Source organism: Rutidosis leptorrhynchoides, chromosome 6, assembly GCF_046630445.1.
Source record: "Rutidosis leptorrhynchoides isolate AG116_Rl617_1_P2 chromosome 6, CSIRO_AGI_Rlap_v1, whole genome shotgun sequence".
In the NCBI taxonomy this organism is placed as follows: Eukaryota; Viridiplantae; Streptophyta; class Magnoliopsida; order Asterales; family Asteraceae; genus Rutidosis; species Rutidosis leptorrhynchoides.
Window position 1 is genome coordinate 384,519,893 of NC_092338.1, and position 27,051 is coordinate 384,546,943.

Below are 27,051 nucleotides of genomic sequence, written 5' to 3' on the forward strand. Positions count from 1 at the left end.
GGTTTATCAACAAATCAAGTTCAAACCCTAACTTTGAATAGCAAAATCAACAATGAAATTCGGAGTTAGAACTTACCAATACCGCCAAAATGATGCCGTTGACGAGTAGAACAACTTTAATGCTTGAGGTTTGACTCGAAACAACCTCCTTCTTCTCCAAATGGAGTTCTCTCTCACTAGAACTCAATCTCACTCTAGGGTTTGAGGATGGGAGTGTTTGATGAGTGAGAGGTGATCCAAACTGATCAATGGATCAGTTTTGATGACCCCAAACCGACCCCAAGTGAAAAGACCAAAGTACCCCTCATTTAGACCTTTTAAAAAGGCTGAAAATTGCATCAGATGGGTTCGGAGAGCCGCGCCAAAAGGTGGAGCGCCGCTCCAACCTTCAGGTCAGTTTTCAGTTTCTTGTTTTGGCCATAACTTTTTGACCGTAGCTCCGTTTTTGATGAATCAAATATCGTTGGAAACGTGATAAGATTTCCTTTCCAATGGTAAGGCTTTGGAACATCAACACAAATTTTATTTGGGGTTGAAAGGATACGTACACACCTTGTCACTTCAGACAACGTCCAGTTTCCTTCGGCGTTCGAGCAAGCAACACGTAAACTTCATACACGCAAATACATTATGTACAATAAATATTTGGGTCTTACAACTCTCCCCCACTTAAACTCGATCACGTCCTCGTGATCTTCTCCACTTAACCAATCCGGACCTACTCAACGATCCTCACTCAAGTCCCAATACGAACTTTCCTAGACAATTCTTCCCAATGGATCACTTTTAACAACTAAAATCGTCAACCGTGATTTATCAAAACCACAATCCAAGCACTAAAACCTGCTCAATTTCCCATATCGGGAAAAACTCAACCAACCTCGTACCGAGATATAAATTCCTTAGCGTACCTTTACCACGGACAACGCTAAAAGTGACCAAGTCTCAACCTAAAGTTAACAATCCGAACGTTGAAGATCGAACCACATGAATCCTCACGGATTACTCTTACCACTAAACATCCTTTGTAGTGCGCAATACAACCAATACGCCACTATCCTAACATCATAAGCAACGACTAAAACCAAAAGCGCCCAAAACGACTATGGCAACGCTAATCCTAAGGTGTCCAAAATCGACTATTGTCACACTCGTAACAACACGTGAGCGAAACACGGCTATCGCAATCACTAATCACACAACATGGTCCTCACGATCCCACCATCGGTGTATAAAACAACCAATAGATCACTCAACACCGGATGAAGTCAGCGGACCCCGAAGGTCATGCTCCACCAATCAAAAATACTATGATGAAGTCAGCGGACCCCGAAGGTCATGCTTCACCAATCACATACGTACTTTTGGCCTCGAACAACGAGTAGTGCAACATCGCACTCTGTTACACTATAGTGAACCCTAACGGATATCACTAACCATCCACACAATCGAGTAAGAACCACCTATATCAAACATAGGTACAAAAAAATAATTCTCTAAAAGAGATTCCGACACACACATCCCTTAACCGAGGGATTTCACCTTGCTTGCCAAACACGTCCATTATCTCTCAACGATATTTACCACATTACCACCTTGGTGATAATTCAAATCCAAAATCATAAGTACAATTTAACCGAAATTGTACTCTACCACAATCGACCAAATCTAGGTCCCGACACAAGTTTCGGTTTACTAAAACATTGCCCGAAATCTCACACTAAAACCTCCTCGTGCGGGAGTGTAACTCCTCCACTTGGAATTACGTTCCATAACCGCATCTCGTACACCCGTACAATGCTACCAAAGGTAGACTTTACCAATAATTGGGTTCGCACGGCCCATCACCATGTCTTGCTCTAACTTTGAGCGTACCAAGGATCCTAACCTATCCTTAAACATTTCGAACGAAAAGTGTACCACAAATTACACGAACTATACACTCGCAATCATCCAATTGCTTTAGTTTGTCGAATTTCACCCGATCACTCATGAACCTAAGGGTTTCACTTCGGTACCCTAAGTACAATGTAACCGCAACACAATCGGAGTCGAACACCACGCTAGTAGGTATAAAAGAGGCACCTAATGTCGCGTCACGTAGAATCCCTTACCAACATACATCGAGATCCAAAACACTCGATTTCTCGGGTTTCATCCCACCCGTTGAACCTCATGGTTCATCAACTTCAACACGAGAGCGAACACGCTCTAACATCCAAACACCAAAACTCATTTCCATTTCTTGGTAGAGACATTTCCCAAATACTAAGGAATGCTTGGTTACGCCAAGTCTTACGCCCTTCGCCCGACAATCCAAAGTCACCATAGGGTACTTCCATTAGGAACGTCACCCATATCAATAACATGCACAACACAATTGAGACCTTAAGGGTCTCACTCGAACGAGCTAAACAACCCGATACCAACCAAAATGCCTAAGCACCCAAGGATTCACACCATAGAGTCAAGGCACAACACACCACTTATACGCTCTGCTGAGAGCAAACCGGAACCATAAACGTAAACCGCCCGCTTGCTACAAATTATCTCCAACGGAGAATAAAGTTTAGCTAAGACTTACGCACATACCACATGTTATTACAAACGAATGACATATGATTTCGTACTAAAAGTACCTGATGTATCGCTGTTGGGCTTCCGTGCTCCACTTCCCATCATATATTCGCGCTCTAACCTCCTAACCCGATCGTCATGCGATTCGGAACACTCTGACTTCCGGTGTCCCTCCATCCGGCAAATGAAACACCTGATTGAGCCTAAAGGCACTACCGTACAATCTTTTGCCAAATGACCCCGTTCCCCACACTTAAAGCACGTAAGCTTGTAACCCTTCTTACTCTTCTTCTTCACATTCCTGACGCCTTCAGGCGTACTTCGTGCCCTCTTACCATGAGCACCGTGTAATCCTAACCTTGCAAGTACATCTTCATCATTGCTACCTCGAGGTTTGGGAAACCTCTTTTCAAACTCTTCCTTTACAACTTTAGTCACTTGGTCTCGGACCACTTTCGTCATTTGTCCTTCGACCAACTCCTTGGTTACTTCTCTAACTCTGCCGGTGAAAATCGAGACATATCGTTCAAACACAGCCTCAATCTTTAACGTTAACTCATCCTTCCCTTTGTGAATAGGCTCACTCGTTCCGCATGCATCTTCCGTTTTCATTCTAAGGAATGCAAACGATTAGATCACGAACGTATAAACCACACGCACAACACCGTCCCATCTTGGTAAACACTCGTTGTACATCACTTGCTAGACACGATTTGCACCCGTAATAAGGTTTGCAAGTCCTTGTTACGCATACACGCCGTATCGGCTCGTTAGTACAATGACCGCCTCGCTCGATGATATATGCAATCGCAACATAAACAAAGCACAAACAAAATCCTACGCGATATAAACACACGCGAGAATTATTATCACATCACAATAATATATTAATAATATCCGCATTACTAATATGCACGTTAGTCAATCTATAAACAAGGCACTAACTAAACCCATTCCGACCCGTAATCCTACAAGTCCCGCAACAATTAAGCACACACACAAGTCTAAGGCTAGGCACCTATCTCAAGTCACCTAAATCCCTTAGACCATGCTCTGATACCACTTGTAACAACCCAACCCGTTAACCAACCAATAACGCAGAATTTTTTTTTTTTTGCTGGTACAGCACATGGCGCGGCGCGCCATATGGCCGTGCGGCGCGCCAAAGTGGCCTGTCCAAAAAGTCATGAAATGCGAAAATGTTTGACCACTTCCCGACGTATTTAGACAAAACGCTTTTAACCATACATTAATATATGTAGAACTAACACGTTCCATTAATAAAATTAGTTTTACGAAGACCGGGCCCACATCGGTCGTTTTACGACTTTCGTACGAAAATACAAGTTTTCAACCACATGATTTGTAATACAAAATAAAGGTCGAGCATGGCGATTGGGGATACGCTGTAGTGACCCGAACTTTTCCATGTTTATATATATTAATTGAGATTGATATTTACATGATTAAATGTTTCCAACATGTTAAGCAATCAAACTTGTTAAGACTTGATTAATTGAAATATGTTTCATATAGACAATTGACCACCCAAGTTGACCGGTGATTCACGAACGTTAAAACTTGTAAAAACTATATGATGACATATATATGGATATATATATAGTTAACATGATACTATGATAAGTAAATATATCATTAAGTATATTAACAATGAACTACATATGTAAAAACAAGACTACTAACTTAATGATTTTTAAACGAGACATATATGTAACGATTATCGTTGTAAAGACATTTAATGTATATATATCATATTAAGAGATATTCATACATGATAATATCATGATAATATAATAATTTAAAATCTCATTTGATATTATAAACATTGGGTTAACAACATTTAACAAGATCGTTAACCTAAAGGTTTCAAAACAACACTTACATGTAACGACTAACGATGACTTAACGACTCAGTTAAAATGTATATACATGTAGTGTTTTAATATGTATTTATACACTTTTGAAAGACTTCAATACACTTATCAAAATACTTCTACTTAACAAAAATGCTTACAATTACATCCTCGTTCAGTTTCATCAACAATTCTACTCGTATGCACCCGTATTCGTACTCGTACAATACACAGCTTTTAGATGTATGTACTATTGGTATATACACTCCAATGATCAGCTCTTAGCAGCCCATGTGAGTCACCTAACACATGTGGGAACCATCATTTGGCAACTAGCATGAAATATCTCATAAAATTACAAAAATATGAGTAATCATTCATGACTTATTTACATGAAAACAAAATTACATATCCTTTATATCTAATCCATACACCAACGACTAAAAACACCTACAAACACTTTCATTCTTCAATTTTATTCATCTAATTGATCTCTCTCAAGTTCTATCTTCAAGTTCTAAGTGTTCTTCATAAATTCCAAAAGTTCTAGTTTCATAAAATCAAGAATACTTTCAAGTTTGCTAGCTCACTTCCAATCTTGTAAGGTGATCATCCAACCTCAAGAAATCTTTGTTTCTTACAGTAGGTTGTCATTCTAATACAAGGTAATAATCATATTCAAACTTTGGTTCAATTTCTATAACTATAACAATCTTATTTCAAGTGATGATCTTACTTGAACTTGTTTTCGTGTCATGATTCTGCTTCAAGAACTTTGAGCCATCCAAGGATCCATTGAAGCTAGATCCATTTTTCTCTTTTCCAGTAGATTTATCCAAGGAACTTAAGGTAGTAATGATGTTCATAACATCATTCGATTCATACATATAAAGCTATTTATTCGAAGGTTTAAACTTGTAATCACTAGAACATAGTTTAGTTAATTCTAAACTTGTTCGCAAACAAAAGTTAATCCTTCTAACTTGACTTTTAAAATCAACTAAACACATGTTCTATATCTATATGATATGCTAACTTAATGATTTAAAACCCGGAAACACGAAAAACACCGTAAAACTGGATTTACGCCGTCGTAGTAACACTGCGGGCTGTTTTGGGATAGTTAATTTAAAACTATGATAAACTTTGATTTAAAAGTTGTTATTCTGAGAAAATGATTTTTATTATGAACATGAAACTATATCCAAAAATTATGGTTAAACTCAAAGTGGAAGTATGTTTCCTAAAATGGTCATCTAGACGTCGTTCTTTCGACTGAAATGACTACCTTTACAAAAACGACTTGTAACTTATTTTTCCGACTATAAACCTATACTTTTTCTATTTATATTCATAAAATAGAGTTCAATATGAAACCATAGCAATTTGATTCACTCAAAACGGATTTAAAATGAAGAAGTTATGGGTAAAACAAGATTGGATAATTTTTCTCATTTTAGCTACGTGAAAATTGGTAACAAATCTATTCCAACCATAACTTAATCAACTTGTATTGTATATTATGTAATCTTGAGATACCATAGACACGTATACAATTTTTTGACCTATCATGTCGACACATCTATATATATTTCGGAACAACCATAGACACTCTCTATGTGAATGTTGGAGTTAGCTATACAGGGTTGAGGTTGATTCCAAAATATATATAGTTTGAGTTGTGATCAATACTGAGATACGTATATACTGGGTCGTGGATTGATTCAAGATAATATTTATCGATTTATTTCTGTACATCTAACTGTGGACAACTAGTTGTAGGTTACTAACGAGGACAGCTGACTTAATAAACTTAAAACATCAAAATATATTAAAAGTGTTGCAAATATATTTTGAACATACTTTGATATATATGTATATATTGTTATAGGTTCGTGAATCAACCAGTGGCCAAGTCTTACTTCCCGACGAAGTAAAAATCTGTGAAAGTGAGTTATAGTCCCACTTTTAAAATCTAATATTTTTGGGATGAGAATACATGCAGGTTTTATAAATGATTTACAAAATAGACACAAGTACGTGAAACTACATTCTATGGTTGAATTATCGAAATCGAATATGCCCCTTTTTATTAAGTCTGGTAATCTAAGAATTAGGGAACAGACACCCTAATTGACGCGAATCCTAAAGATAGATCTATCGGGCCCAACAAGCCCCATCCAAAGTACCGGATGCTTTAGTACTTCGAAATTTATATCATATCCGAAGGGTGTCCCGGAATGATGGGGATATTCTTATATATGCATTTTGTTAATGTCGGTTACCAGGTGTTCACCATATGAATGATTTTTATCTCTATGTATGGGATGTGTATTGAAATATGAAATCTTGTGGTCTATTATTATGATTTGATATATATAGGTTAAACCTATAACTCACCAACATTTTTGTTGACGTTTTAAGCATGTTTATTCTCAGGTGATTATTAAGAGCTTCCGCTGTGGCATACTTAAATAAGGACGAGATTTGGAGTCCATGCTTGTATGATATTGTGTAAAAACTGCATTCAAGAAACTTATTTTGTTGTAACATATTTGTATTGTAAACCATTATGTAATGGTCGTGTGTAAACAGGATATTTTAGATTATCATTATTTGATAATCTACGTAAAGCTTTTTAAACCTTTATTGATGAAATAAAGGTTATGGTTTGTTTTAAAATGAATGCAGTCTTTGAAAAACGTCTCATATAGAGGTCAAAACCTCGCAACGAAATCAATTAATATGGAACGTTTTTAATCAATAAGAACGGGACATTTCAGTTGGTATCCGAGCGTTGGTCTTAGAGAACCAGAAAATTTGCATTAGTGTGTCTTATCGAGTTTGTTAGGATGCATTAGTGATTCTGGACTTCGACCGTGTTTTCTTTAAAAATGATTGCTTAACATTTTTGTTGGAAACTATATATTTTTAACATATGAATATTATGTGATATATTAATCTCTTAACGTGTTTGATATTATGTGATAGATGTCTACCTCTAGAACAAGTCCCATTGACTCACCTAATAATAATGAAGAGTCAAATGTAAATTGGAATTATTCGTGGACTGATTCACAAGTTCCCGAAGAGGAACCGGAAGAAGAGTCGGAACCGGAAGAAGAATCGGAACCGGACGAAGAATCGGAACCGGAAGAAGAATCGGAACCGGTGGGGGAAATAATAAAACGGTTAAGTAAAAGAGAATCCTCAACCAACCGACCAAGGTTAATTATGGTCAATGGTGTTTCCGCCAAGGAAGCAAAATATTGGGAGGATTACCAATTCTCCGATGAATCGGATTCCGACGAGAATTCCAATGATGTTATAGAAATTACCCCAACTGAATTTAAAAAGGCAAAAGAAAATAATAAGGGAAAGGGCATAAAAATAGAGAAATCTAATTCAAACCCCGATGAACTTTATATGTATCGTCAACCCCCGAAGTCCTTAAGTTGTAACAATGACCCGGGAACCTCTAAACCACCAGGTTTTTGTAAACCAATGTGGATAACGACGGCTCGTATTAGGGGAACATCATATATCCCTAGAAACTTGGCAAAACGAACCAAAACCGAAGAAGAAGAAACAAGCGAGTCGGAATAAGATAGTTGTATTCGTGTGGTGTAATATATGTAATATAGTGTGCTTATGCTTTATGATATATGTAAAAATTGCTTGTATTAAAAAGTATTTTTTTTTATGAATCTAACTCTTGTCTATTTTACAGTATAAAAACATAAAATGGATAGACAACCCAATATTTTAAGAGATCTACCCGGAGACATGATTGATGAAATCTTGTCTAGAGTCGGTCAGAATTCTTCGGCACAACTATTTAAGGCGAGATCAGTTTGTAAGACATTCGAAGAACGTTCCAAGAATGTCTTGGTTTATAAGAGACTTTCGTTTGAAAGATGGGGGATATCACATTGGGAAACCCATAAGTTACGATGTGTTTACTTTGACGCATATATTGCGGGGAACCCAAATGCTATTTTACGCAACGGGTTAAGAAATTATTTTGACTCAATGTATCCGAATATAGGACTTCATGATTTAGAAAAAGCGGCTAACATGCAACATAAAGAAGCATGCTATGCTTACGGGTTAGTAATGTTCGCTTCTCACCAAAGTGAGAAAAAGAACATCGGGCTACAGCTATTAAACAAAACGTTCCCACAAGTGACGGAGTCGGTAATTGGGGTAAGAAATGAGGTTTTTAGATTGTTACGGGACTGTTGGACATTACGTAACCCTCGTCCCTTTGACGACGTTACAACACGCTGTCTTATCAACGGCCATAACGGTTATGTTCCACAAGACCAAGGATGTGAAGTAATCCTAGTAAAACCAGAATGCATGACTTGTTTCTGGACGTATGAATTACGTGTCTTTATTGCCTTTGCTGAACGACTTGTGTACTAGCTAGAATTATCTTCACAACCATCTTGTATCAAATTTATTGTGTGCTATATTTCATGCTATATGTAAAATAAGCGGTATTGTAAGTTTGTAAAATATTGTGTAAAAGTTTGAACGCGATATATTATTATAATCAGTTTTTCATATAGAATTGTAGTAGTTGAATTGTATATTAGCTACTAAGTATGAACTTAACGGGTAGGTACTACCCGAATTTAAACTTATAAAACGCTAATATGAAGAAAAAGCTTTTATAAATGAGTTCATATTATGCTACAAAATACTATTAACTACTCTTAATATTCTGTATGATTAACTTGTTCCATTTAACTATTTTGAAGGAAATGGCACCGACTACTCGACACACCGTGAATATGAATGAAGAGGAATTCCGTACTTTTCTAGCTTCAAACATAGCCGCAGTACAGGCTGCGCTACATACCAACAATAACCTTGGATCTAGCAGTACAGGAAATCGTGTAGGATGCACCTACAAAGAATTCACTGCCTGCAAACCTTTGGAATTTGATGGAACCGAAGGACCGATCGGATTGAAACGGTGGACCGAGAAGGTTGAATCGGTGTTTGCCATAAGTAAGTGTACTGAAGAGGACAAAGTGAAGTACGCTACACATACCTTCACAGGTTCTGCGTTAACATGGTGGAATACCTATCTAGAGCAAGTGGGACAAGATGATGCGTACGCACTACCGTGGTCAGCATTCAAGCACTTGATGAACGAGAAGTACCGTCCCAGAACTGAGGTCAATAAGCTCAAGACAGAACTTAGAGGGTTACGAACCCAAGGATTTGATATTACCACGTACGAAAGACGATTCACAGAATTGTGCCTATTGTGTCCGGGAGCATTCGAAGATGAGGAAGAGAAGATCGACGCGTTAGTGAAAGGATTACCGGAAAGAATCCAAGAAGATATAAGTTCACACGAGCCCGCCTCCATACAACAGGCATGTAGAATGGCTCACAAACTAGTGAACCAGATTGAAGAAAGAATTAAAGAACAGACTGCTGAAGAGGCCAATGTGAAGCAAGTCAAAAGAAAGTGGGAGGAAAACGGTGATAAGAATCACCAATACAACAACAACAGCAATTATAACAATAATCGCAACAACTATCCTAACAATCGCAACATCAATCGCAACTACAACAAACGGCCCAACAACAACAACAACAACAACAACAACAACAGCAACCACAACAATCATCTTAATAACAATAATAACCGCAACAATAACAACAATCAGAAGCAGCTATGCCAAAGGTGTGAAAAGTATCACTCGGGGTTCTGCACCAAATTTTGCAACAAGTGTAAAAGAAATGGTCATAGCGCGGCGAAGTGTGATGTCTACGGACCAGGGGTTAACAGAACGAAAGGAACAAATGGTGTCGGAACGAGTAATGGCGGAGCAAGTAGTGTCGGAGCAAGTTATGCCAATGTAGTTTGTTATAAATGTGGAAAACCGGGCCACATTATTAGAAATTGCCCGAACCAGGAGAACACGAATGGACAAGGCCGCGGAAGAGTTTTCAATATTAATGCGGCAGAGGCACAGGAAGACCCGGAGCTTGTTACGGGTACGTTTCTTATTAACAATAAATCTGCTTACGTTTTATTTGATTCGGGTGCGGATAGAAGCTATATGAGTAGAGATTTTTGTGCTAAATTAAGTTGTCCATTGACGCCTTTGGATAGTAAATTTTTACTCGAATTAGCAAATGGTAAATTAATTTCAGCAGATAATATATGTCGGAATCGAGAAATTAAACTGGTTAGCGAAACATTTAAGATTGATTTGATACCAGTAGAGTTAGGGAGTTTTGATGTGATAATCGGTATGGACTGGTTGAAAGAAGTGAAAGCCGAGATCGTTTGTTACAAAAATGCAATTCGCATTATACGAGAAAAAGGAAAACCCTTAATGGTGTACGGAGAAAAGGGCAACACGAAGCTACATCTTATTAGTAATTTGAAGGCACAAAAACTAATAAGAAAAGGTTGCTATGCTGTTCTAGCACACGTCGAGAAAGTACAAACTGAAGAAAAGAGCATCAATGATGTTCCCGTCGCAAAAGAATTTCCTGATGTATTTCCGAAAGAATTACCGGGATTACCCCCACATCGATCCGTTGAATTTCAAATAGATCTTGTACCAGGAGCTGCACCAATAGCTCGTGCTCCTTACAGACTCGCACCCAGCGAGATGAAAGAACTACAAAGCCAATTACAAGAACTTTTAGAGCGTGGTTTCATTCGACCAAGCACATCACCGTGGGGAGCTCCTGTTTTGTTTGTCAAGAAGAAAGATGGTACATTCAGGTTGTGTATCGACTACCGAGAGTTGAACAAACTTACCATCAAGAACCGCTACCCACTACCGAGAATCGACGACTTATTTGATCAACTACAAGGCTCGTCTATTTATTCAAAGATTGACTTACGTTTCGGGTATCATCAAATGCGGGTGAAAGAAGATGATATTCCAAAGACTGCTTTCAGAACACGTTACGGTCATTACGAGTTTATGGTCATGCCGTTTGGTTTAACTAATGCACCAGCTGTGTTCATGGACCTTATGAACCGAGTGTGTGGACCATACCTTGACAAGTTTGTCATTGTTTTCATTGATGACATACTTATTTACTCAAAGAATGACCAAGAACACGGTGAACATTTGAGAAAGGTGTTAGAAGTATTGAGGAAGGAAGAATTGTATGCTAAGTTTTCAAAGTGTGCATTTTGGTTGGAAGAAGTTCAATTCCTCGGTCACATAGTGAACAAAGAAGGTATTAAGGTGGATCCGGCAAAGATAGAAACTGTTGAAAAGTGGGAAACCCTGAAAACTCCGAAACACATAAGCCAGTTTTTAGGACTAGCTGGTTACTACAGAAGGTTCATCCAAGACTTTTCCAGAATAGCAAAACCCTTGACTGCATTAACGCATAAAGGGAAGAAATTTGAATGGAATGATGAACAAGAGAAAGCGTTTCAGTTATTGAAGAAAAAGCTAACTACGGCACCTATATTGTCATTGCCTGAAGGGAATGATGATTTTGTGATTTATTGTGACGCATCAAAGCAAGGTCTCGGTTGTGTATTAATGCAACGAACGAAGGTGATTGCTTATGCGTCTAGACAATTGAAGATTCACGAACAAAATTATACGACGCATGATTTGGAATTAGGCGCGGTTGTTTTTGCATTAAAGACTTGGAGGCACTACTTATATGGGGTCAAAAGTATTATATATACCGACCACAAAAGTCTTCAACACATATTTAATCAGAAACAACTGAATATGAGGCAGCGTAGGTGGATTGAATTGTTGAATGATTACGACTTTGAGATTCGTTACCACCCGGGGAAGGCAAATGTGGTAGCCGATGCCTTGAGCAGGAAGGACAGAGAACCCATTCGAGTAAAATCTATGAATATAATGATTCATAATAACCTTACTACTCAAATAAAGGAGGCGCAACAAGGAGTTTTAAAAGAGGGAAATTTAAAGGATGAAATACCCAAAGGATCGGAGAAGCATCTTAATATTCGGGAAGACGGAACCCGGTATAGGGCTGAAAGGATTTGGGTACCAAAATTTGGAGATATGAGAGAAATGGTACTTAGAGAAGCTCATAAAACCAGATACTCAATACATCCTGGAACGGGGAAGATGTACAAGGATCTCAAGAAACATTTTTGGTGGCCGGGTATGAAAGCCGATGTTGCTAAATACGTAGGAGAATGTTTGACGTGTTCTAAGGTCAAAGCTGAGCATCAGAAACCATCAGGTCTACTTCAACAACCCGAAATCCCAGAATGGAAATGGGAAAACATTACCATGGATTTCATCACTAAATTGCCAAGGACTGCAAGTGGTTTTGATACTATTTGGGTAATAGTTGATCGTCTCACCAAATCAGCACACTTCCTACCAATAAGAGAAGATGACAAGATGGAGAAGTTAGCACGACTGTATTTGAAGGAAGTCGTCTCCAGACATGGAATACCAATCTCTATTATCTCTGATAGGGATGGCAGATTTATTTCAAGATTCTGGCAGACATTACAGCAAGCATTAGGAACTCGTCTAGACATGAGTACTGCCTATCATCCACAAACTGATGGGCAGAGTGAAAGGATGATACAAACGCTTGAAGACATGCTACGAGCATGTGTTATTGATTTCGGAAACAGTTGGGATCGACATCTACCGTTAGCAGAATTTTCCTACAACAACAGCTACCATTCAAGCATTGAGATGGCGTCGTTTGAAGCACTTTATGGTAAAAAGTGCAGGTCTCCAATTTGTTGGAGTGAAGTGGGGTATAGACAGATTATGGGTCCGGAGATTATACAAGAAACTACCGAGAAGATCATCCAAATTCAACAACGGTTGAAAACCGTCCAAAGTCGACAAAAGAGCTACGCTGACATTAAAAGAAAAGATATAGAATTTGAAATTGGAGAGATGGTCATGCTTAAAGTTGCACCTTGGAAAGGCGTTGTTCGATTTGGTAAACGAGGGAAACTAAATCCAAGGTATATTGGACCATTCAAGATTATTGATCGTGTCGGACCAGTAGCTTACCGACTTGAGTTACCTCAACAACTCGCGGCTGTACATAACACTTTCCACGTCTCGAATTTGAAGAAATGTTTTGCTAAAGAAGATCTCACTATTCCGTTAGATGAAATCCAAATCAACGAAAAACTTCAATTCATCGAAGAACCCGTCGAAATAATGGATCGTGAGGTTAAAAGACTTAAGCAAAACAAGATACCAATTGTTAAGGTTCGATGGAATGCTCGTAGAGGACCCGAGTTCACCTGGGAGCGTGAAGATCAGATGAAGAAGAAATACCCGCATCTATTTCCAGAAGATTCGTCAACACCTTCAACAGCTTAAAATTTCGGGACGAAATTTATTTAACGGGTAGGTACTGTAGTGACCCGAACTTTTCCATGTTTATATATATTAATTGAGATTGATATTTACATGATTAAATGTTTCCAACATGTTAAGCAATCAAACTTGTTAAGACTTGATTAATTGAAATATGTTTCATATAGACAATTGACCACCCAAGTTGACCGGTGATTCACGAACGTTAAAACTTGTAAAAACTATATGATGACATATATATGGATATATATATAGTTAACATGATACTATGATAAGTAAATATATCATTAAGTATATTAACAATGAACTACATATGTAAAAACAAGACTACTAACTTAATGATTTTTAAACGAGACATATATGTAACGATTATCGTTGTAAAGACATTTAATGTATATATATCATATTAAGAGATATTCATACATGATAATATCATGATAATATAATAATTTAAAATCTCATTTGATATTATAAACATTGGGTTAACAACATTTAACAAGATCGTTAACCTAAAGGTTTCAAAACAACACTTACATGTAACGACTAACGATGACTTAACGACTCAGTTAAAATGTATATACATGTAGTGTTTTAATATGTATTTATACACTTTTGAAAGACTTCAATACACTTATAAAAATACTTCTACTTAACAAAAATGCTTACAATCACATCCTCGTTCAGTTTCATCAACAATTCTACTCGTATGCACCCGTATTCGTACTCGTACAATACACAGCTTTTAGATGTATGTACTATTGGTATATACACTCCAATGATCAGCTCTTAGCAGCCCATGTGAGTCACCTAACACATGTGGGAACCATCATTTGGCAACTAGCATGAAATATCTCATAAAATTACAAAAATATGAGTAATCATTCATGACTTATTTACATGAAAACAAAATTACATATCCTTTATATCTAATCCATACACCAACGACCAAAAACACCTACAAACACTTTCATTCTTCAATTTTATTCATCTAATTGATCTCTCTCAAGTTCTATCTTCAAGTTCTAAGTGTTCTTCATAAATTCCAAAAGTTCTAGTTTCATAAAATCAAGAATACTTTCAAGTTTGCTAGCTCACTTCCAATCTTGTAAGGTGATCATCCAACCTCAAGAAATCTTTGTTTCTTACAGTAGGTTGTCATTCTAATACAAGGTAATAATCATATTCAAACTTTGGTTCAATTTCTATAACTATAACAATCTTATTTCAAGTGATGATCTTACTTGAACTTGTTTTCGTGTCATGATTCTGCTTCAAGAACTTCGAGCCATCCAAGGATCCATTGAAGCTAGATCCATTTTTCTATTTTCCAGTAGATTTATCCAAGGAACTTAAGGTAGTAATGATGTTCATAACATCATTCGATTCATACATATAAAGCTATCTTATTCGAAGGTTTAAACTTGTAATCACTAGAACATAGTTTAGTTAATTCTAAACTTGTTCGCAAACAAAAGTTAATCCTTCTAACTTGACTTTTAAAATCAACTAAACACATGTTCTATATCTATATGATATGCTAACTTAATGATTTAAAACCTGGAAACACGAAAAACACCGTAAAACCGGATTTACGCCGTCGTAGTAACACCGCGGGCTGTTTTGGGATAGTTAATTTAAAACTATGATAAACTTTGATTTAAAAGTTGTTATTATGAGAAAATGATTTTTATTATGAACATGAAACTATATCCAAAAATTATGGTTAAACTCAAAGTGGAAGTATGTTTTCTAAAATGGTCATCTAGACGTCGTTCTTTCGACTGAAATGACTACCTTTACAAAAACGACTTGTAACTTATTTTTCCGACTATAAATCTATACTTTTTCTATTTAGATTCATAAAATAGAGTTCAATATGAAACCATAGCAATTTGATTCACTCAAAACGGATTTAAAATGAAGAAGTTATGGGTAAAACAAGATTGGATAATTTTTCTCATTTTAGCTACGTGAAAATTGGTAACAAATCTATTCCAACCATAACTTAATCAACTTGTATTGTATATTATGTAATCTTGAGATACCATAGACACGTATACAATTTTTCGACCTATCATGTCGACACATCTATATATATTTCGGAACAACCATAGACACTCTATATGTGAATGTTGGAGTTAGCTATACAGGGTTGAGGTTGATTCCAAAATATATATAGTTTGAGTTGTGATCAATACTGAGATACGTATACACTGGGTCGTGGATTGATTCAAGATAATATTTATCGATTTATTTCTGTACATCTAACTGTGGACAACTAGTTGTAGGTTACTAACGAGGACAGCTGACTTAATAAACTTAAAACATCAAAATATATTAAAAGTGTTGCAAATATATTTTGAACATACTTTGATATATATGTATATATTGTTATAGGTTCGTGAATCAACCAGTGGCCAAGTCTTACTTCCCGACGAAGTAAAAATCTGTGAAAGTGAGTTATAGTCCCACTTTTAAAATCTAATATTTTTGGGATGAGAATACATGCAGGTTTTATAAATGATTTACAAAATAGACACAAGTACGTGAAACTACATTCTATGGTTGAATTATCGAAATCGAATATGCCCCTTTTTATTAAGTCTGGTAATCTAAGAATTAGGGAACAGACACCCTAATTGACGCGAATCCTAAAGATAGATCTATCGGGCCCAACAAGCCCCATCCAAAGTACCGGATGCTTTAGTACTTCGAAATTTATATCATATCCGAAGGGTGTCCCGGAATGATGGGGATATTCTTATATATGCATTTTGTTAATGTCGGTTACCAGGTGTTCACCATATGAATGATTTTTATCTCTATGTATGGGATGTGTATTGAAATATGAAATCTTGTGGTCTATTATTATGATTTGATATATATAGGTTAAACCTATAACTCACCAACATTTTTGTTGACGTTTTAAGCATGTTTATTCTCAGGTGATTATTAAGAGCTTCCGCTGTCGCATACTTAAATAAGGACGAGATTTGGAGTCCATGCTTGTATGATATTGTGTAAAAACTGCATTCAAGAAACTTATTTTGTTGTAACATATTTGTATTGTAAACCATTATGTAATGGTCATGTGTAAACAGGATATTTTAGATTATCATTATTTGATAATCTACGTAAAGCTTTTTAAACCTTTATTGATGAAATAAAGGTTATGGTTTGTTTTAAAATGAATGGAGTCTTTGAAAAACGTCTCATATAGAGGTCAAAACCTCGCAACGAAATCAATTAATATGGAACGTTTTTAATCAATAAGAACGGGACATTTCATACGCTACACAATCCTAATCAATCCAAAAGCAAGCCTTCTAAAGCAACTACGCGAGTCCACTAGTCCCCGCTTACCCGAGCCTCCGCATCCATGCAATCTATAAAAAGTCAACAACGAGAGGGTAAGCTAACGCTTAGTGAATGATAACATACTACATACATATATGTGTATAAAATGGACACGCCACACAAATATCAAATACCGCATACCGAAGCATCCAAGCATAAAGGCAAGCTAGTCTAAGCATACCGTCACATCACTAAGCAACAAGCTAACAATAAATAAAGTGAGTTCACCAACGACGATGTGAACAACGCCAATAAGCCACACCCGGAGGGTTAGCTACATCACAACAATTCATTAATATAAACAACATTATACGTATACAATATATATATAAATAAATATCTCGAATAGCATAATTGCTTACGCTTACATCACAATAACCATGGTTAACCAAATCTTCGCAAGGGAATGACTTCGCGAAACAAGTCATCGATGTTCATAACATTCTTTAGTATACTTAACACCTCGTATCACTAAACCCTAGGGTGGCACCTTAACACCTCGGTACTTCACCCCGAGTGGCATCTTAACACCTCGATGCTTCACTCATTATTTTACGGAGTGGTGTCTTAACACCTCGACACTACACCCCTAGGTGGCACCTTAACATCTCGATGCTTCACCCCGAGTGGCATCTTAACACCTCGATGCTTCACCCGTCAATTACTTAGAGTGGCATCTTAACACCTCGATGCTTCACTCCAGTGGCGTCTTAACACCTCGACACATCACTCGTCACATGAAACGTGGTGTCTTAACACCTCGACACTACACATTTCACGCTACCACAAATACATATATTATATACCTACACATATAATTATTCCACCTATACGAGAAGCGAGCTCTACAAGCGAGAACCCCTTCTCCCGACCCGCACCCATCCTACACATACATATGCATATAGGATATTACCACTCACCTTGTCGCCTTGAAGAATGCTACCGAATAATCTGCAACTCGTCAATGGAAAGTACCTATTCCATTATCACAAATTCAACAACACACTTAGATTGGATTTACAAACCAACCCAATTTGACACTTAGTGCAAATTTGACCCAAATGCACTTCCAAGTACAAACCGCACCCAAAATTAACCAATAATCACTAACACAAGTGAGAATGGTCTTAATACGCCAATTAAACCCCATCATAGGTGTTAAATACCTATCTTGCCCAAAATGACACTTAAACCCTAATTTGACCCATAAGAAGTCAATATCACGCCATTAGCAAGTTTTGACACCAAAACATATTTAACTCGGTTCTATGCTTCAACCTAATCCATTTTAAGTTTATAAACCTTATTAATTCGACAATTGGGTCATAATCATCACCAAACCCTAATTTTGACCCAAAGTCAAAATTAGTCAACCAACACACCTAAAAGTGTTCCAACACTTCCATAATCACTAAACCTAGTGATTAAACCCAATTACAAGTCCTAATCAAGGCCAATTTGTTCACCAACCCAAAATCCACCAACACTAACAATAAACCCGATTACTAGCATCACTAAACCCAATTCATGAGTCTAAATGGGTTTATCGACAAATCAAGTTCAAACCCTAACTTTGAATAGCAAAATCAACAATGAAATTCGGAGTTAGAACTTACCAATACCGCCAAAATGATGCCGTTGACGAGTAGAACAACTTTAATGCTTGAGGTTTGACCCGAAACAACCTCCTTCTTCTTCAAATGGAGTTCTCTCTCACTAGAACTCAATCTCACTCTAGGGTTTGAGGATGGGAGTGTTTGATGAGTGAGATGTGATCCAAACTGATCAATGGATCAGTTTTGATGACCCCAAACCGACCCCAAGTGAAAAGACCAAAGTACCCCTCATTTAGACCTTTTAAAAAGGCTGAAAATTGCATCAGACGGGTTCGACGCGCCGCGCCGAAAGGTGGAGCGCCGCTCCAACCTTCAGGTCAGTTTTCAGTTTCTTGTTTTGGCCATAACTTTTTGACCGTAGCTCCGTTTTCGATGAATCAAATATCGTTGGAAACGTGATAAGATTTCCTTTCCAATGGTAAGGCTTTGGAACATTAACATAAACTTTATTTGGGGTTGAAAGGATACGTACACACCTTGTCACTTCAGACAACGTCCAGTTTCCTTCGGCGTTCGAGCAAGCAACACGTAAACTTCATACACGCATCGTACACCATAAATACATTATGTACAATAAATATTTGGGTCTTACATTTAATGACTCACATGTGCTGCTAAGGTGTTGATGATTGAGTGTATATACCAATAACATATACATCTTAGAAGCTGTGTATTGTACGAGTATGAATATGGGTGCATACGAGTAGAATTGTTGATGAAAATGAATGAGGATGTAATTATAAGCATTTTTGTTAAGTAGAAGTACTTTGATATATGTCATGAAGTCTTCCAAAAGTGTATTAATACATCTTAATACACTATATGTATATGCATTTAACTGAGTCGTTAAGTCATCGTTAGTCGTTATATGTAAGTGTTGTTTCGGAACCTTTAAGTTAACGATCTTGTTAAATGTAATTGATCCATTGTTATTACACTTAAATGAGATGTTAAATTGTTTTGTTAACATGTTAACATGGTGTATTAATATATCTTAATATCATATATATATGTGTAAAATATTATTACAACGATAATCGTTACATATATGTATTGTTTCGAAATCCTTAAGTTAGTAGTCTCATCTTACTCGTGTAGTTCATTGTTAATACGCTTAATGATATATGTAATTATCATTTCATGATGTTAAACATAGTGTATTAATATCTTAATATGATACATATGTATTTAGTAAGACGTTGTTATAACGATAATCATTATATTTATCGTTTCGAGTTTTCTTAATTCAACAGTCTCATTTTATGTATATAACTCATTGTTAATATACCTAGTGAGATACTTTCTTATCATAATATCATGTTCATGTTAACTATATATATATATATATATATATATATATATATATATATATATATATAATTTTTACAAGTTTTAACGTTCGTGAATCGCCGGTCAACTTGGGTGGTCAATTGTCTACATGAAACTCATTTCAAATAATCAAGTCTTAACAAGTTTGATTGCTTAACATGTTGGAAACATTTAATCATGCAAATATAGTTTTCATTTAATATATAATCATGAAAAAGTTCGGGTCACTACATCTCGCAACCACCATAACAATTGTTGACCGCCGATAACCAATCAAGGCTGCTAGCAGTCGCCATCCGCCGATAGTAGCCGCATGTAGCAAACAGACCGTCGGAGTCCATCGGATTTCAGCACGAAGCAACAAACAATCATCAGTCAATCAAATCAACCCAAACCCAAAAACGAAACCGAAAGCAGACCTAAAAGAGTGTTGAATTCTGCCGGAATTCGTCGCTTACACTCACTATAAGAAAGAAGACGTCCTCGCTGAGCGGAGAGGAAGATTCCGGCGAGCAAATTGAACCCGAACCCAAACAAACCCCAGATCCGTAGGATAACTAACTCAGATCGTTGCCTGGAAGTCGTTGAGTGACCGAAGAAGCCGAGCAGACAAAGAAACTGCCGGTAAAGAAGGCACGAAGGTTGCACTTATTAAAACTGAAAGCGAGAAAAACCAAAACCACTGACAAGATGCTGGTGGTCGGCAATCAGAACAACAGAGAGGATACAAAACAAAAATGGTTGAAGGATCTAGAGGACAATATGTTGGCGGCTGAAGAAAGTTAGGGTAAGGAAGTAAAACGAAATAATTGTACGGGGAGGATTTTAGAGAGAGGTTTAATATATAATTATGACATCATCCTTATGAAAATTAAAAGGTAATTAGCTTAATGAAGACATAATTAAAATTATAATTTAGAAGAGATTAGTATTTTCTTTTATAAAAGATTCAGTATTATTTTTTTAATAAAATTAATATATAATTATGAATTATGATATCATCCCTATCCCTATGAAAATTAAAGATAAAAAATTATCATTTTAAAATTTTATATGAATATATAGATAAGAGATTTAAAAGCCGCGTACGATCAAAATTTAATGAAAGTTAGAATTCATTTAGAACAATTTTTCCAAACTAAATCGAAGCACCATAAATCCCAGACTCCTCATCAAAAAATCTGCATACATTTTATCTGTCTTCAGCATGTGGAACCGACCCATCCTTCTTAATTTACAATCTTAACCCCTTTCATTCTCTCTCTGCTGCACAAACACCAATAACACTTTCATATACACACAAGTACATTCATACATACATTATACGGAGTACATACACTTACATACGCATATATTATCAACCGATTGCAGTCATCTTTTCACCTTCATTTAGGAGTGTGCAAGCTGGCATCATTGCATGCTCTTCAAATTAAAAATTTATAAAAAAAATCAAAACTTTACTCTTTTCTAATACCCCTAATTTATTTTTCTTGCTAAAAGCTTCAAGATTTGTTAATTATCATCTAGGGTTTGTTTCATTTTCGTAGATCTGTTTCACCCATTATGAAACTAGTTCAGAAAGATTCTGAAAAGATCATATGGGAACAGATGAGATCCAACACAACATCACCCATTTTATCAAACAGAGGATACACATATCCAAAATTTATGCTTTACCTAATCTTGTTTGTTTGTGCAACTTATCTTGTTTACACTTTTAAGCTTCTTAACACAAGCTCAACTCTTTCTTGTACTGATCAAGATTTAATCTTTTCAACTCATAATTCAATACCCAACATTACCCATTTACCGACGGCGCCGGCGATCATTCCGCCGGAAAAAACAGAGCTTAAACATATAGTTTTTGGGATTGCAGCTTCAGCAAAGTTATGGGAAAAAAGGAAAAATTACATAAAATTATGGTGGAAAAAAGAGAACAAAATGAGGGGTATTGTTTGGTTAGATAATCCGGTGAATACCCAGATCGATGATGGTCTGCCGCCGTTGAAAATTTCCGGTGACACTTCACATTTCGCATATAAGAATAAACAGGGTCATAGGTCAGCTATAAGGATATCAAGGATAATATCTGAGACTATTAAATTAGGGATGGATAATGTGAGGTGGTTTGTGATGGGAGATGATGATACAGTTTTTATAACTGATAATCTTGTTAGGGTTTTGAATAAATATGATCATAATCAGTTTTATTATATTGGGAGTTTGTCAGAAAGTCACTTACAAAATATTTATTTTAGTTATGGGATGGCTTATGGTGGTGGTGGTTTTGCAATAAGCTATCCATTAGCTAAAGCTTTAGTTAAGATGCAAGATAGATGTATTCAGAGGTATCCTGGTTTGTATGGTTCTGATGATAGGATGCAGGCTTGTATGGCTGAACTTGGTGTTCCACTTACTAAAGAAACTGGCTTTCATCAGGTTAGTTTGTTAACTGAAAACCCTCTTCTGTATATGTTATTGTTGTTGTTGCTATGTTGGGTTGTACATTGTGCTAGTTTAGTTGTACTTTGAATCTTGAAGTAGTCAAAGATTGATGATCTAGTTTAGTTAATAGTAGTCAAAGATTGAGTGTTAGATCTTTTTAGTATTGGGTTATAAATCATGCTTTTTTGGTTGTGCATAATGGTCAGTGGCATAGGTTTCTTGGTGTAATGTTAACTTCTTTTACTTAAAGTTAGTTACATTTTTAGCATTTTTTTTTATTGCTTTTTGTTGGAGGAGATAGTTGATTTTGTTGCTGACGAATGGTAGTTTAGCTGTTAAACTGATAGGCATACATTTATGGTAGTACATTATGCCATTTAGATCACGATTAGTAAGTTTAGTAAAAGAACATAATCAAAATTCAGTTTTAAGAATCGCACACCGTCATGATCATAATACTAGTTGTAGGGGACGTAAAATTATCAATATGCCTACATCCATTCAATAACTAAATCTTTGTCAAATTAAATTTGACACTCTAGGATGACTTCTGCCAAGACTCATTATGTAAATCTCGATCAACAGTGTCAAACTTGGTCAAAGCCACGATTTCTCGAATTTTCAAAGCCACGATTTCTCGAATTTTCTTGGTCATTTCTCCGATTTTCTCGTAGAATCTCGTGAAATTAAACACACACACATACTTATATTAAACAAACTAAAAGTCAATGTCCGAAATCTCCCTGAAATCTCCCCGAAATGCCGGAATCTCCCCAAAATGTCCAAACGATATCTTCCCAAATCCGAGTTCTCCAACCTTGGTTAACTGTCTTAATAGGTAGAATATTTATGTCCCAGGACATAAATAATCTCCTATTCCCGAAAGTCCAGAAACTTAAATAACTACTTTACAGAGCCATATCGAGCTCCATAAGCGGTAACAGACACAACGTACTCTCAAGTTTACAACTTTTATCCACATGATTTGCAAGATTTGCAAACCCGGCTATAATTGCTTAAAAATCCGATTATTTGTACCTTTTCTTGTAAAATGTTTTACCATTATTGTGGGTCTAGTGATGTTAAACTTACTCAGAAGGTAATGTATGGATGTAGACATAAGATTTTTAGCTGACCAACAACATTTGTTTTCAATGTATTTTTTGTGGTAGGGAAAACTTTGATTTGATTTAATTTAATTTAATTTGTTATTGGAACTCTATTTGTGAATTTGGGCAATAATTGATGTTAGAAATCGGATATGAATTGACTGCCGGATTCGTTCTTGAATCGTGTAATCACTGTCTCTATAAAGTATTTCGACCCTACGATTGCCACAGTTGCACGAAATCTTTATAGGGATCAAACAAGAACGCAATCAGTGTTTTGGGCAACGAAATCACTGATCAAATTGTTAGAGAATTTGTGTGTGTTTCTGTTGGTTTGATGAATGCAGAATGATGAACAAAAACGTTCATTAAACTGTTATAGGAAACAGTTAAACCGAAAGGGTGTAACCCTTCAATTTTGGCGGGAAATTCGGGTATACCAAAAGATGCAACTATTCGCTTATACTCATTCGGATGCAACGTTTCTATGTAACGAATAGTGCAAATTCTGTTGAGGTTTGAGCGGGACCCCAGCCAGGGGCGCTGCCCCTTGGACCCCGCCAGGGGCGCTGCCCCTTGGACCCCGCAAGGGGGCGCAGCCCCCTTGACCCCCGCATTTTGCGCGACAGTTAGTAGCCAACTCTTACGGGCGTGTACTCCACACTCTCCGAACCCGTTGGTAAGTAAAACTAGCTAACACCTGCATTCAAGTAAATCGCAACTAACTAAAATGTACGTTGGATGACACTAAAATCACCAACAATTGATGCACATGGTGACTACAGAATCCCGAATTATTGAATGGTACTGTTGCTGTTGGGCTTATGGTGTTTTTTTACCTTAATTTGTTAATTACTGTTCCTTTCCCTACATTTTTATGTAAAGTTTGGTACTCGTACGTTTGTAGAGGTATGGATTGCCCATATTGTGATGGGTCTAATCATAAAATTTATTATTCTTGTATTTATCTTGATTTTTTATGTCTTGCGTCTACTGAACCATACCATGAAAATTACAATTATTTTACTTGTTTTGTGTAACTTTTGACCTTATCGAGTTTATGAAGATGCCCTTCTTATGTAAACTTGATTACATCATGGTTCTAAAATTATGTGTTGTTGCATTCAGTATGATGTTTACGGGAACTTATTTGGGTTGCTTGCTGCTCACCCGGTAGCACCACTAGTCTCATTGCACCACTTAGATGTCGTTGAGCCTATTTTCCCGGAAGTGACACGCGTCGAAGCCCTAAAAAGACTAATGCAACCAATGAAACTCGACTCAGCCGGGCTCATACAACAATCAATTTGTTACGTCCCGTCAAAGAGTTGGACGGTTTCAGTTTCTTGGGGGTTTGCCATTCAAGTTTTTAGAGGAATTTTGTCTCCCCGTGAAGTGGAAATGCCATCGAGAACTTTTCTAAATTGGTATCGAAGAGCTGATTACACGGCATATGCATTCAACACACGTCCCGTTGCTAGAAACCCTTGTCAAAAACCGTTTGTTTTTTACATGACAAAGGTTCGGTTAAATTCTACAACAAATATGACTATTAGTGAATATGAACGCCACCGTGTACCTCATCCTACTTGCAAATGGAAGATGGCCGAGCCTTCAAATCTTGATAAAGTTGTCGTATATAAAAGACCGGATCCACAATTATGGGATAGGGTAAGTACAGTTTATTTTTTCTTTATGTAACATCGTAAATATAACCCGCATATAATCTTATTTTATTTTTTATTTCATTTCAATTTATGCAGTCTCCAAGGAGAAACTGTTGTAGGGTTTTGGAGTCGAAGAGGAAAGGTTTAGTTGTTGATGTTGGCGTGTGTGCCGATGGTGAGATAAGTGAAGTATAGTAGCAAGCAATGCTTATTTTCTTGTAAGGTACTTTTATTTATGTCAATATTTGATGTAATTTTTTTTTATTTATAATGAAAATTCCACGGACTTATAGCTACCATCGTACACGGGTTCGTTGTTCCTTTCAAGTTCTCACTGACACATTAGATTAGCGATTGTTAATGTATAAACTTTTGTGGCTTACACGCAATAAACACTCTCATTAAGTTCATATTAGTGTTGTTAGCAATGCAATAGTTGTCAATATGCGCTCATATATCTCATTTTCGTGTACCCAAAATGGGTTAAATGCAATATTCATGTTTTTGCATTATACATGTGTTTTTTGGTAAAAGCCGTGCATGTAAAGCAAGTCTAAGTAATGATGCTTTTTAGCATGAATTATGTGTTAAGCATCCAAAATTAATTGTTTTGCATACATTTCTACAATTATTAATACTGTAGTAGCTATCTTGAAATGGCAATGTGGACCATGTGTTTTGTCAGTTTCATTAATTTTATTTTGGGCAAATATATGGTCCAAATAACTACGTTCGGAAATATTTTTTTAACATATAGTGTGATTGTTTATGTGTGTGCCTTTGAAAAACAAAGGCACTTTCTTGACTTGTTAGTTGCAGCTAGAAAAAACGCAAATAAATTATCATTGTATAATTGTGTTTTTGTTTACCTAATCATATGATTAAACTGGCCACCATTGAATATGAATTATTTTATTTTATTTATTTTATCATGAAAATAATAAAAAAAATAGGCACCGACAGAAATAAATGGAAACATTGTGATTTGAGGTTGGTGAAAGTTAAAGTAAAATGGGGGTGTGGGTCACACTCTCTCCTCCCTTTAATAATTAAAATTAAAATTATATATATATATATATATATATATATATATATATATATAATTTTAATTATATAATCTTCTTCTATAATATGTGTGTGTGTGTCTCTGTGTGTGTGTCGTACATTTGGAATTAAACAACATTTTTCATTTCATTTTTTAACAATACAATTAATGGTGTTTTTTTCTCGATCTAAAGAAATCCATTAAAGACCTTCGGTATTTTTTAAGTTGGTTAGAGTGTGGTTGGTTAAAAGTTAGATTTTTCAATAGTAATATTTAACGATATGTGTTTACTTTTAATTTGTTGAATTATTTTGCGTTTTTCTTTTTTAAAAAAAAAGCAGCAGAATGACATTTTATTAACCAACCATCGAAATATTTACAAAAATACAGTTTCCGAGTATATTCCTGCTGCCTCATAGCATACAAATCTATAACTATAACCTATTAACAGCATCATGATATAGCAAAGAATGTTGAAGGATTCGAATTCGAAAGAAAATGATGATGATGATGATGATGATGACGACTATTGTTACTCATGTTGCTGCTCATCATCGGCAACAGAAACATAGAATTACGTGTTTTTCGTGGTGTTTTAATGTATCGAGCTTCATGTACTTTAGGATCTTCGTGTATGTTTCTCGTTTGGCTTTTGATTTTTTAGGTTGGGGTTTTAAGGAACTTA

At 36.2% G+C, this 27,051-nt stretch overlaps 1 protein-coding gene across 1 annotated transcript; it reads left to right on the plus strand.

Moving 5' to 3' along the window:
- Positions 1-21,313: 21,313 nt before the first annotated feature.
- LOC139852896 (uncharacterized) lies at positions 21,314-25,639 on the plus strand. The gene is made up of 3 exons (XM_071842239.1): positions 21,314-22,539; positions 24,783-25,325; positions 25,418-25,639. Exons 1-3 carry the CDS (start codon positions 21,664-21,666, stop codon positions 25,514-25,516), a joined length of 1,518 nt encoding a protein of 505 aa, XP_071698340.1. The 5' UTR covers positions 21,314-21,663; the 3' UTR covers positions 25,517-25,639.
- Positions 25,640-27,051: the final 1,412 nt, after the last annotated feature.

Coding starts and splice junctions, on each gene's coding strand:
- LOC139852896 (XM_071842239.1), top strand. CDS start 21,664: ATGAAACTAGTTCAGAAAGATTCTGAAAAGATCATATGGGAACAGATG. Junction 22,540..24,782: donor AAGAAACTGGCTTTCATCAG/GTTAGTTTGTTA, acceptor TGTTGCATTCAG/TATGATGTTTACGGGAACTT. Junction 25,326..25,417: donor ATCCACAATTATGGGATAGG/GTAAGTACAGTT, acceptor CAATTTATGCAG/TCTCCAAGGAGAAACTGTTG.